The sequence below is a fragment of the Drosophila takahashii genome, chromosome 3L (genome assembly GCF_030179915.1).
Source record: "Drosophila takahashii strain IR98-3 E-12201 chromosome 3L, DtakHiC1v2, whole genome shotgun sequence".
In the NCBI taxonomy this organism is placed as follows: domain Eukaryota; kingdom Metazoa; phylum Arthropoda; class Insecta; order Diptera; family Drosophilidae; genus Drosophila; species Drosophila takahashii.
In genome coordinates this window covers 32,579,923-32,593,683 of record NC_091680.1, presented here as the reverse complement: position 1 = coordinate 32,593,683, position 13,761 = coordinate 32,579,923, and the positions used below count along the sequence as shown (strand labels likewise).

Sequence of the window (13,761 nt, the reverse complement as noted above, 5' to 3'; positions counted from 1 at the left end):
GAGTAGAAGAGAATACAATAATTAATTATATTTCCATTAATTTTCCGATCGTTCCTATGGCAGCTATATGATGTAGTCGTCCGATTTCGAAACAATTTTATTCCAAATTCAGAATTAGATAAAAAATGGTAATTCCAAAACTAGGAGGTTATATGTTCAAAAACACCCAAGATAGATATTTTTTTACATTTTTTCCCCGATTATTCCTATGGGAGCTTTATAATATAGTTGTCCGATCAGGCTCGTTTCGATTTATATACTACCTGCAAAGAAAGAAGACTTTTGGGAAAGTTGTAGTCCGATAGCTTTAAAACTGAGAGACTAGTTTGCGTAGCTAGCTTCGGTGTTTTTTTGAAATACTACCTTCTTCACTTGGGGATGTTATTTTTTAAATATTTCTGAATTTCGAATTAAATATTTAAAAAATCGGACAACTAAATCATATAGCTGCCATAGGAACGATCGGAAAATTAATGGAAAAGTAAAAGGAAATAATTTCTAGCTTCCTTGGTTTTTATTGTATTCTCTTCTACTCTAGGATATGACTCTTTTTAAATATTTCCGAATTTCAATTTTAATTTGACCAAAATCGGACAACTATATCATATAGCTGCCATAGGAACAATCTAAAAATTAATGGGAAATTAATTTGAAACAAATTATAGCTCCGTTGATTTTTATTGTATTCTCTTCAACTCTAGGATATGATTTTTTTTAATATTTCGGAATTTAACAAAAATCGGATGACTATATTATATAGCTGCCATAGGGAAGAATAGAAAAATTAATGTCAAAACAACAGGAAAATTGGGGTCAAATCTCGAAAAACATCCAAACTTTTTTTTTCAATAGAGGATTGAAACATAACGACCCATTTTTGTTATACTCTTTGTACTCGTAGAGCAAAAGTATGTAACAGGGAAAAGGGAGCGTTTCCGACCCTATAACGTATATATATTCTTGATCAGGGTTACTAGCCGCGTCAATATAGCCATGACTGTCTGTCCGCCTGTCTACGCAACTCATAACTATTGTTGAGTACAAGTGACCCTTGCTTTAAACACTACTACACTACTACTATTTGGACCGCAGCTGTATACTTTTATGTTTTTTGACTCTGTTTTCTATTATTTGTTTCTCCCTTTAAAAAAATCGTAAAACTATTATAAGTATGGGGTTTGAAAGATAAAGAGTGTATCTTTTAAAAAACTGTAACATCAAAACAAACCATAAATCCGTTTGCTTCTGAGATCTCCGGATAGTTGGCCAATTTCAGTATTTTTCGAACTTTGAGGCTCTTAGAATCTCTGCTTAGAATCCTTGCGTCGGGGAACTTTTTGGAAAACGCTTTTTAACTTTCGCCTCAAACAGCTGCAAATCGCAAATAGACGCAGATGGAACTTTCTAAAAATAAGAAGAATGATAAAAAAACTTTTTAGGAAAGTATAAAAAATATATCCAAAAGTGAAAAATTCTGAAAAAATTTACCTTTAGCAAATAGCGAACAAGAAAGGAAACTAGATTCGGCAAGCCGAAGCTTATATACCCATGCAGATCATTCTATTAATTTACATTCGCAAAAATGTTAAATTTCCTATATTTCATATATAATTAATGTGTAGAGTAAAAGGCTGTATTGTATTCGTGGAAAAGTATGTAACAGAAAGAAGAAAGCGTTTCCGACCACATAAAGTATACATATATATTCTTGATCAGGGTCACTAGCCATGTCTATCTGTCCGCCTGTCGTCTGTGTGTCCGTCCCTATGAACGCTGAGATCTCGGAAACTACAAAAGCTAGAAATTTCGGATTACCTATTGGGCTTCCTCTATTTCAGCCGAGTGCCACTCCCCCTCTAACGCTCACAAACGATTTTAAAATGTGTCTAGCGCCCACATTTTTAAAGAGAAGTATAAATGCAATTTTCTGCGTTTAATTATACCTATCGAAATGTACTTCCATTAAGGTCCCACTTTTTTCAAAAGATTCTTCCGTAATAGATTTAACCACATCTTCTTGAAGCTCCAATGCTGCATTATCCAGTAAACTTTGCAACTCAATTTTAGCATGAGATTCATTTACTGATATATTTTTAGGGTAGGGGAGAAGGGGCGCTCCAATAGTACGAGGGGCACAATAGTGTGTGGCCCTAGCAAACAAACGTCTTGCTTAAATTGCACGCCGTGTTTGCTGAAGGTTCCTTCAGTCAATGTCAAATTTCTGTTAATCGTCTCATTCTGTTCGGGACACTTTATTGGAGATTGGTCGCTCGCGAGATTTTTTGAAAAATAATTTATTTTGTTAAATATTTTGTTGGTCTTCAATCTTTGTGGTATTTAGCCAAACTTCAAAAAATCCTTTTGGGGTGAAAATGGTTGAGGTGACTATATGATAACACATGGGTTTTAATTTATTTCTTATGACTTCTGCAGGTTGAACTATTGGTCATAGTCGCAGTATTGGTTGCGCTCATGGTCGAATTTGTAAGCGAGAGTTTGCAGATTGCAGTCAAGATAAGCAAAATCGCCTCCGCGTCAAACAGCTATAACCGCATTTTTAATAGCAAAGAAAGGATAGAAAAAAACCACAAATAATGTACACCATTTTAGATCAAAGGATTAGTGTCCAAAGAGTTCAATAAAATTTTATGAAAATTATCTCTTTTACCCTATACCGTTAACAGCAAAAGTAAGTTTCGTACTGGGGCTAGACTGGCTTAAAAAGTATGTTGACATTTTGCAACGTTTCTCGATAATTTGCAATTGACTTCAAAATGATGTAGAAAAAAGTTATAGCCAAAAGAACAGCCTTACCGATGATACCAGTCTCGTTCCAATGGCTCTTTATTTGGAGCTGCTAAGTCTAACCAAACTTTTCCTCCTATTAGTACCCCCTTCTCACCTATCTCTTTTTTTGCTATTACCGAAATTCATTATAAGCAAATATTGACTTTTGAACATGGCTGTCTCCTTATTGGGACATTACTTCAGTGGGATCTAGTTGCATTGACGGATGTTGACTCAATAATATTGTTATTCTCAATATAATACTGAACATCTTCAATACATTTCGAAACGTTGCTACCATCTTTGGTGCACTATAAATTCAAAATATTATATATGGTCCTGAAAATAGACAATGATTCAAACCTCCTTTGGAAATGCAAACAAAAGCTATAGAAAAAAACGAAAAAATAATTTGAATAATTTTAAGTAAAAGTAATTAACTGACAAATAAAAGCTGTAGAAAATAATGTTGACAATCACAAAAGATCACAAGTCAGAGACACACAAAATGTGACCTTGAAAAATATGAAGTCGTGTTACCATATTAAATTGTAGTCGTATTCATATTTTTTACAAATACATTAAAAACTTTCGGCACCTAACCTTATCGATTTTAAAATTGTAAAGATTAAAAAAATAATTCCTAATGGGTAATCGTGAGAGAACGCAACTAAAACTTTAGGTAAACAAATTTAAGACACACAAAAAATGAACATTTAAATGGGTTTCAAGTATCAAGTTAGTTTTTATTCATTTTTTTCAAGTTAGAATAAATTAATTTCAAAGAGTAAAATAAACACCGTTTTAAATTATATAAACATATTAACTTGAACAGTTACCAGCCCGATTTCAAGTGCGCTTTTGCTTTGAAATATGTATTGAGTTCATGCTTTTGATTCTATTTTAAGAAAGTATCGTTAGGTTTCCAGCGAAATCCGGTTTGCAAATTGAAAGTTTGGACATTTTAGAGAAAAACTGCGTAAATAGAGTTTAAAAATTTTCTGATCGTTTTTTTTTTATTTTAAGCCTCTAGGTTCTATAAATAAATTCGAACAATACAAATAACAGAGGACGACAAAATGTGACATGGGTCGGTGTCCATGCCTGCCACCATTTTATTTGGTTAAATGAGGCTTTTATAGGCATAAGTTGCCACAACGCCTATAGTCCATCAGCTCTGGTATTTGCGGTATCCTTAATTTAAGAAAATCACAAATTTTCATTTTCTTTTGGGATAATCTTTTCGGAATTAAATAGTTACATGCCTCTTTTATACGGTCGTTTTGGAAAATTTAATCTAACCCAACCACACAACCAAATTTAAAGTCACAGCAAAGTTTAAAAATCTTCATATGTGAACAGCGTTTAAAAATGACATAAAAATATTTTCTTCTACAATGCATTTTTGATCCAAAGACACCTTATGTCCCTAATTTTTAGGACACTCATCAGGTTTTTGTGAATTGTTTTGGAATTTTTAAAATTGTTTTTCTTACTTCCTTCACAGTGACGATTCACAAACAGTGCCCAAGCCTGTCACAAATTTAAATATCATAATTCTAAACGATATAAGTTGTTTTGCTTTGAGTAAGCACATGAGCGTAGCCTACTAATCTTTGTGGGCTGAAATGCCTGAAGAGTAATTTTTAAAGCAAGGGTCACTTGTGCTTAACAATAGTTATGAGTTACGTAGACAGACGGACAGACAGTCATGGCTATATTGACGCGGCTAGTAACCCTGATCAAGAATATATATACTTTATAGGGTCGCAAACGCTTCCTTCTCCCTGTTACATACTTTTGCACGAACAGCGTGCAACAATATACCCTCTTACTCTACGAGTAACGGGTATAAAAAGCAACGTGAGGAGAAATCGAAACCGAAGGAACCCTAAAAAAGGGGCTTTGCTCTGAGCGTAACAGCTGTTAATCAAAAACCCTTTGAATGTGTTAGCTCACTCCCAGTTCTCGAAGTGTAAATGACAGGTTTTTCTCGAACACTTTGGTAAAATTGACCGATACTTGCAGGCTCTGCTTAAAATAAAGATTGCCACGCCCACTCGACTATAGCGCTCTCCCTTGTTGTGACTTATAATTTTTCAGAAATTATAAATAAACATTTACTTTTAGGTCCAACTCAAGTGGTAGTAGCATTAACTCCCCTGGAACATTAACTACTTCAACTATGGCCAATCCGTACGCTATGGGATCGTTATATCATAGCCCAGGAGTTCAAAGCTACTGCGGACCTACCGACAATTTATCTCTTGCTGGTCACTATACTGACATGAGAAGTTCAGCATCATGGTACGGATCAACAGCAAACGATCCAAGATTTGCAAGTAAGTTACTTATTTTTTTCCAATTAATCTAATACTCCTCTGAAACAAATGTATTATGTAGCTGTTTAAATGCTTTATTGGGATAAAAAGGTTGGATTGGGCTCGGGTAAAAATTCGTAACAGGAAAAAGAAAGCGTTTCCGACCCCACGCACAAAAAAAATATGTAAAAACATCTTTTTATTATTGAATACAAAATACACAAAATAGATAATGTTAAAACAATATTAAGTTACCTACAAAATATTAGTAAAAATTTGACATAACCAACATAAATTGGTCTTTTTTAATTCATTTTTTGAACTTGTTTTATTTTGATTGCTTTTCTGCCTGCGCTTGGGATCGAACTGGGGCCCCAATAATCGGAGTGGATCTGTCTAACGAGTAGGCTACAGAAGAAAAGAAAATCATTAAACCTAAAATCGACATTAAGAACAACAAGAAGGGAAGTTAACTTCGGCCTGCCGAAGTTTATATACTTGCAGGTATGCCTACTTAAAATGTTGTTTTTACAATGTCAACAAGAAAGGAAGCTAGCTTCGGCCAGCCGAAGCTTATATACCCTTGCAGATCATTCCTATTCATTAACAAATCGCAAAAATGTTCAATTTTCTAATATTTCTCATTAATTTTCCGATCGTTCCTATGGCAGCTATATGATATAGTCGTCCGATTTTGATCAAATTAAAATTGAAATTCGGAAATATTTAAAAAGAGTCATATCCTAGAGTAGAAGATAATACAATAAAAACCAAAGAAGCTAGAATTTATTTCCTATTACTTTTCCATTAATTTTCCGATCGTTCCTATGGCAGCTATATGATATAGTAGTCCGATTTTTTAAATAATTAATTCGAAATTCAGAAATATTTAAAAAATAACATCCCCAAAAGTAGAAGGTAATATTTCAAAAAACACCGAAGCTAGAATTTTTTAAAGTTTTTTTTTCCTATTGTTCCTATAGGAGCTATAAGATATAGTTGTCCGATCCGGTCGGCTCCGACATATATACTACCTGCAATAGAAAGAAGACTTTTGCGAAATTTTTGTCCCGATAGCTCAAAAACTGAGAGACTAGTTTGCGTAGAAACAGACAGACGGACAGACGGACGGACAGACGGACAGACGGACGGACGGACAGACGGACAGACGGACAGACGGACAGACGGACAGACGGACGGATGTACTACCTGCAATAGAAAGAAGACTTTTGGGAAAGTTTTATCGCGAAAGCTTAAAAATTGAGGAACTAGTGCGCATAGAAACGGACAGACGGACCGACGGAGAGACGGACATGGCTAGATGGACTCGGCTATTGATGCTGATCAAAAATATATATACTTTATGTGGTTGGAAACGTCTACTTCCCTGCGTTGCAAGCATCTGACTGAGATTATAATACCCTTTGCAATGGTATAAAAATCACCTTCTGGAAAAACGTGACTTGAACTCGCGACCCAGATTGTGGGCAGACACTCTAACCCTAAAAATGAGTTATTATTGGTGGTGTATTTAATTCACATAATTTAATATTGTATAACCCAAGGTCTGTTGAACTTCATATGACATAAGGTGATCTCAAAACTCAGTATGTAGTTGCAGTCATCAAAAACGATTTTTTCGCCTTCCCTCATCTAGAAAAAATAAAATTATTGGGATATCGAATATTTGTTTTAAGATAAACAACATTTTTTGAAATAATGTAATGTTAATAATAGCCAAAATACAATCACGTTGGTCAAAAGACAAAGAGAGGTGCAAGACAGGTAGAACACGAGGATAAAAGGGTTGAAAATCGAATTTCAGAGAGAGAGAGAGAGATCCGGGAGACACATACATACATTCACATTTACATACAGGCCTTTGAGCGAAGGGAGACCGAATGTAAGCAGGGCAGATCATGACAATTTTAGAAGAAGAGAGAAACATCGCGACGCGTCGGTCGAGAGAGCGAGAGGAGCAGGCTATGAAAGGTTTGAAAATCGGGTTTCAGATCGGGTGAGCCGCGTACATGCATACATATTTACATGCCTAATAAGTTATGCCCGATCAAAGTTTTATATATCCGTCTCCCTCTCAACGAGTATCTCATAGTCGGGGTACCCGAAAAAAATCAAAAACAACACTGTGTTACAAAACTAATGCTTTTTAAATTTACCTCGATTGATGCTATTGTTTTGAATTCGTTACGAATTCCAGAGTTAAACTGCGTTTTCCAAAAACTTCCCCAACGCAAGGATTCTTAGCACAAGGACCTCAAAGTTCGATAAATGCTGAAATTTGCCAACTTTCCGGAGGTATCACAGGCAAACGGATTCATGGTTTGTTTTGATGCTAAAGTTTTTTAAAAGTAACACTTCTTATCTTTCGAGCCGCATACTCGGAATAATTTTAGTATTTTTTTAAGGGAGAAATAAATTAATTGCGACACAGCCATAAACAACCAGCATTAGGGGAAATAGTTAATGATATATTCTCTGTTAAGTATAAACAAAACAGTGATGTACGAAATCAAAATTATTTCGTATACGTCAGAACACACAAAAAAAAAACTACCCTGCAGGAAAAATGCGAAAAAACAACTAGTTATACAACTAATATAAAGCAACCGGAATTTGTCTGAATGCATTTGGACTACACAGGATCTAGAAAATTTGTGCTAGTCGAAAAAATGATTAATACAAAACTAGTAAAAAGAAACTTGTCTCGGACTAGTACCTTTCTGACAAAAAAACCTTAAAAATATTTAACTGGTAGAACAAATACATGTTAGGGTCTAGTTAAAAGGCAACTGGAATTTAACTAGTTGCAAATGAAATACGTATGATCCAAAAATAAAGCCTAGAGTGTAAATGTCCTGGGAAATTTAACACTAAACAAATCAAACACTCGAGGTCCTCGGTTCAATCCCCAGTCTCTGCACATTTTTTTTTGTTTTTCGTTTGCTAGGTGATGCTTTAGTTTTATTTTAAACTTTGTTTAATCTGTCCGAGGCAATATATATGTGAAAAATCACTGTTTTTGAATTATGTCACACTAAAATTCATAAACCTTGTTAGGGAAAATGTGATGCGTGTATGTCTCAATCAGTTAGTGTGTCTACAAATCCAAAGGTCCCGGGTTCTAGTCCTAGAAAGGGCGACTTGCTTCAAAATAAGTTAGTTTGTTTTAATTCCATTTAATTATCATTTACTGTATTTGATTACATAATAATTATAATAATAATAATTAATAATTATCAGAAATTCTCTAAGGACCGCGCCTATTGATTGGATACTAAATTAGGAGAGCGTCAAGTTAGGCATCGTCAAGTACTAGTGCAATTCAATCACTTGATGGTTTAGAGATTAATTTTTAGTTTTTTCGGGAAAATGTTTTTTTGAGTGTAGTTTAACAGCTGTAACTGTAAATTGGTTAACAGTCACTAGTGCAGAACTAGTAGCAAATGGACTAGTTGTTTCCGACGACAATGAAAAATGGACCACTTCGCTACAAGGAAATGGACATAACTTGAACTAGTTAACTTTCCTGAGCCAACTAGTATTTTACTGGTCCAAAACTGATTCCGTTTCCTGCAGGGTATGTAAAATCAACACAGAAAAATAGTGAAAAACTATTTTCTGAATTTTTCATGTATTTTGTCATTGAATAGTATTTAACAATTAAAATAGTAGAAAACCTATTTACGAAATTTTCATGTATTTTGTTGTTTTATTCATTTGGAAAATTAATAGTAACGTCTCAATCACAGTTGCCAGATTTGGCTCAAAAGATCGTTGGCTCTTTGGTCCATTTTTATTGAATTTGGCTCTTTTTTTGCTAATAGCGATAAAAAATATTTTAAACTTGAAAAAGACGAATTAATTTTTTAATTATGAATTTTTTTTTGCAATTTTAAAAGTGATTAATGTCTGAAGCCCAAAAGTGACAGATCGAAACAAAATTCTTCCGCTGGTATGGTAATTTGGTATATGGGCGATTCTTTTACAAACCGAACACCTTTTTGATTTATTTTTAATTTTGAAAAAGTACCCTTTCATTAAAAATCTTTATCTCCGGTTGTAGTAATCTGATTGACTTTGTGTCTTTTGCTTTCTTGTTTTTAATTTCTTACGTTTGTAAGACCGACTTCCGGTTGGGGCAATTAATTAATTTTTCCGCACCGATTATGCGATCGGATAAAGTGATGAGCTATGCCATACAATCAGTAAGGCATTTTTGTTTTTTTTTTGGACCCACGGTTGATTTTATATGATTTTTTTTGTAAGATTGCGCGGTTGCGGGGAGCCTTTTTGGCAGCACGTTGTTTTTGTTTTTTGTATGCTTGTTTTTTTTTTATGAACAAAATTGTACTATTTGGATATTAGAACGAATTATCTAATGGATGCAATTCTAAGTCAAAGTGTGTAGGCAAACCATAAAATACAAAAGAAATTTTTGTTTTGATTTAAAAAAAATTTGGATTGATTTTCAAGGGGAGAGCAGGGAAAAACTTTTAAAAACGCAATGACACACACACATCGATAAATTGGCATGTACATTGTACATACATAAGTATGTAATGATTAAATTAGCATAAAATAACGGATCACCCAATGCATGCCATTCTATGTCAAATATTTTGCAAAAATTTAAATTATGTTTAAGACGAGGGGCGCACGAAAAAAATTATTGGCAAATTTCGTTTCAAAAATTAAACCTACTGTTTTCACCCAAAAGATTCGGAGCTTTAGGTGCGGTTGATTTTATATGATTTTTTTTGTAAGATTGCGCGGTTGCGGGGAGCCTTTTTGGCAGCACGTTGTTTTTGTTTTTTGTATGCTTGTTTTTTTTTTATGAACAAAATTGTACTATTTGGATATTAGAACGAATTATCTAATGGATGCAATTCTAAGTCAAAGTGTGTAGGCAAACCATAAAATACAAAAGAAATTTTTGTTTTGATTTAAAAAAAATTTGGATTGATTTTCAAGGGGAGAGCAGGGAAAAACTTTTAAAAACGCAATGACACACACACATCGATAAATTGGCATGTACATTGTACATACATAAGTATGTAATGATTAAATTAGCATAAAATAACGGATCACCCAATGCATGCCATTCTATGTCAAATATTTTGCAAAAATTTAAATTATGTTTAAGACGAGGGGCGCACGAAAAAAATTATTGGCAAATTTCGTTTCAAAAATTAAACCTACTGTTTTCACCCAAAAGATTCGGAGCTTTAGGTGCTTTTTTTAATTTTCCTTATTTCCGGAAATATTTAACTCCAGCTGTTGATCTCCAGCCGACATTGGGGCACTTATTTTTTTGTTTACCTACCGATCCTGCGAGCGGAACCGTTTTTCGCTTAAACCATTTTGTGCGTAGCCTTTAATAGGTATTTGTGTGTTATTTCTTATATATTCTTTTTTATGTTTTTAAGGTTTTTGGGGGTTCGAAATAAACGGTAAAAAAGACAGTAAAGGTGGGTCAAGGTAACAAACAAGTTTTACTAAGAAAAAGTGAAGTTAAAGTAAGTATGTATAGTAAGGAAAATTTTTAGGTGACACTTAAGTTAGGTTAGCTAAAACCAGGAAAAACTGGTGCTAGGGTGGGTTAAGGCGAGGAAATAGTGAAAACAGCATTAAGGTGCTAAAAAGTGTGCCAAGGATTAGAATAAAATAGGTGGAGTTAAGGTGAGGTACAATTAGGGTTAATGCGGTGTTAAGGTAAGATGTTATGGTTAGAAAAATATGGATAGAGTATTAGTGCGTTCTAGGTGGGTTACTGTTTAGCTAAGGTTAGGCGGGATTTTACTCTGATATTAATTTGAATTTGAATAATGCTTTGCTAATAGTAGCGGACAACGTCGCTTCGGGTATTGCTATATATATTAATAAACTATCTTTTAAAAGAAAGGCCATAAGAAAAAAACCTTTCAAATGAGCTAAAAAAGGCAGAACCGCTCAAATAAAATAAAATGCCTTTAAGTATTCCAACCAAGCCTATTCCTACAAAGTGGGTCGCGCGTTTTTTCCAATCTTTTGAAATATTGAGAATATAACCAGGAAATGTTGTGTAGATATTCTTAGATAGTTAGGAATTGATTTTAAGCTACATACAAACAATTTTATACTGCTAAAGGAGGTTTAACATGTTATATACACTGGTAAAAAAAACGCTAGTGAAATCAAATATTTTTTTGGTTGATTTCATTTACTACTTTTCATAGTTAAGTCAAATAAATAAATCATTGAATTTAATAAAAAGCATATTTTAACCTTCGTTCAAATATAAAAATAATGAAATCGAAGGGAATTATATTTGAAACGATATCACTGATGTTAAAAACCAAAGTCGCAATATTAGTTTTTATTATTATAAATAGTAAGTTATATACATAGTATAACCAATGTTTTTTCTGATCCAATTAAATATTTTCGCAATTTATCCGGAATATAAACCATTTATTTTGAATAAAAAGTTTATTTGACACAATTATTTTGAAAGTCAAGATACAAATAATATTAAATTAAATTTCCATAAAATATATAAGTGAAAAGTAGAATTTTTAGTTTTAAGAAGTTATATGTGTTATGGATCGTGTTAACGTAACATTTAAGTTGAACTTATCCACTCGCGCGTAACATGGTGCGATGGATCAATGGGTAAGGCATCTACCTCTGATGCGAGAGGACCCCGGTTCGAAAACCGTCTGAGGCAGAGCAATTAAAAAGTTTTTAAGAAGCGTATTTAACACTTCCTTAACATTTCTAAGAACAATATTGTATTAAAAAAGTTATAAGATTTACTAATTACTAAAAAAAACAAGAGATACCCGTTACTCAGCAAAAGGGAGTGCGAAGGAGATGGGGATAAAAACTTTGATCCGCCGTAACTTTTTAACGAATGGTCCGATTTTAAAAATTTCTTCTTCATTTCGATAGGTATTCATAAACACAATAAAACTGCATTTAACTTTTCCGAAATATTCAAATTTTAAAAATCGTATATAACCGATTGTGGGTGTTAGAGGGGGCGTGGCACCCTTTTTAAACTACAAACTTTTACAAACTACTTGCGCTGCGTAGGAACTCCTAGAATCTGCATGCATAATGTCAATTTTCTAGCTTTTATAGTTTCCGAGATCTCAGCGTTCATACGGACAGACAGACAGACGGATAGACGGACAGACGGACATGGCTATATCTTCTCGGCTAGTGACCCTGATCAAGAATATATATACTTTATAGGGTCGGAAATTCTTCCTTCTAGCTGTGACATACTTTTGCACGAATACAATATACCCTTTTACTCTACGAGTAACTGGTATAAAAAAAATAAGTTGTGGTGTCAGCGGGACTTGAACCTGGTACCCCCGAGCACAAAATAGTATCAGAACCTAGCCGTTGACCCCTAAGCCATGCCCATATTATTTCCTATCGAGGCAGAAATATTTAACTCCAGCTGTTGATCTCCAGCCGACATTGGGGCACTTATTTTTTTGTTTACCTACCGATCCTGCGAGCGGAACCGTTTTTCGCTTAAACCATTTTGTGCGTAGCCTTTAATAGGTATTTGTGTGTTATTTCTTATATATTCTTTTTTATGTTTTTAAGGTTTTTGGGGGTTCGAAATAAACGGTAAAAAAGACAGTAAAGGTGGGTCAAGGTAACAAACAAGTTTTACTAAGAAAAAGTGAAGTTAAAGTAAGTATGTATAGTAAGGAAAATTTTTAGGTGACACTTAAGTTAGGTTAGCTAAAACCAGGAAAAACTGGTGCTAGGGTGGGTTAAGGCGAGGAAATAGTGAAAACAGCATTAAGGTGCTAAAAAGTGTGCCAAGGATTAGAATAAAATAGGTGGAGTTAAGGTGAGGTACAATTAGGGTTAATGCGGTGTTAAGGTAAGATGTTATGGTTAGAAAAATATGGATAGAGTATTAGTGCGTTCTAGGTGGGTTACTGTTTAGCTAAGGTTAGGCGGGATTTTACTCTGATATTAATTTGAATTTGAATAATGCTTTGCTAATAGTAGCGGACAACGTCGCTTCGGGTATTGCTATATATATTAATAAACTATCTTTTAAAAGAAAGGCCATAAGAAAAAAACCTTTCAAATGAGCTAAAAAAGGCAGAACCGCTCAAATAAAATAAAATGCCTTTAAGTATTCCAACCAAGCCTATTCCTACAAAGTGGGTCGCGCGTTTTTTCCAATCTTTTGAAATATTGAGAATATAACCAGGAAATGTTGTGTAGATATTCTTAGATAGTTAGGAATTGATTTTAAGCTACATACAAACAATTTTATACTGCTAAAGGAGGTTTAACATGTTATATACACTGGTAAAAAAAACGCTAGTGAAATCAAATATTTTTTTGGTTGATTTCATTTACTACTTTTCATAGTTAAGTCAAATAAATAAATCATTGAATTTAATAAAAAGCATATTTTAACCTTCGTTCAAATATAAAAATAATGAAATCGAAGGGAATTATATTTGAAACGATATCACTGATGTTAAAAACCAAAGTCGCAATATTAGTTTTTATTATTATAAATAGTAAGTTATATACATAGTATAACCAATGTTTTTTCTGATCCAATTAAATATTTTCGCAATTTATCCGGAATATAAACCATTTATTT

At 33.6% G+C, this 13,761-nt stretch overlaps 1 protein-coding gene and 2 long non-coding RNA genes across 7 annotated transcripts in view; 1 reads left to right on the top strand and 2 right to left on the bottom strand.

The window, feature by feature from the left end:
- scro (scarecrow) overlaps window positions 1-13,761 on the top strand; it is a 113,875-nt gene that overhangs the window by 20,831 nt on the left and 79,283 nt on the right. For all 5 annotated transcript variants that reach the window (XM_070215451.1, XM_044392567.2, XM_044392566.2 and 2 more), the window contains one exon: window positions 4,918-5,129. In XM_070215451.1, the coding sequence (XP_070071552.1) occupies window positions 4,973-5,129 (157 nt within the window). In that variant the 5' untranslated portion in view covers window positions 4,918-4,972. The remainder of the gene's footprint in view (window positions 1-4,917; window positions 5,130-13,761) is intronic.
- Window positions 1,390-13,761, bottom strand: part of LOC138913093 (uncharacterized) — an 86,188-nt gene continuing 73,816 nt past the window's right edge. Inside the window, exon 3 of the long non-coding RNA XR_011418674.1 lies at window positions 1,390-1,404. This is a non-coding gene — a long non-coding RNA (uncharacterized lncRNA). The remainder of the gene's footprint in view (window positions 1,405-13,761) is intronic.
- The window catches only part of LOC138913094 (uncharacterized), a 34,556-nt gene continuing 26,166 nt past the window's right edge, over window positions 5,372-13,761 (bottom strand). Inside the window, exons 2-4 of the long non-coding RNA XR_011418675.1 lie at window positions 6,669-6,761; window positions 6,554-6,610; window positions 5,372-5,516 (exon numbers count right to left, since the gene is read on the bottom strand). This is a non-coding gene — a long non-coding RNA (uncharacterized lncRNA). The remainder of the gene's footprint in view (window positions 5,517-6,553; window positions 6,611-6,668; window positions 6,762-13,761) is intronic.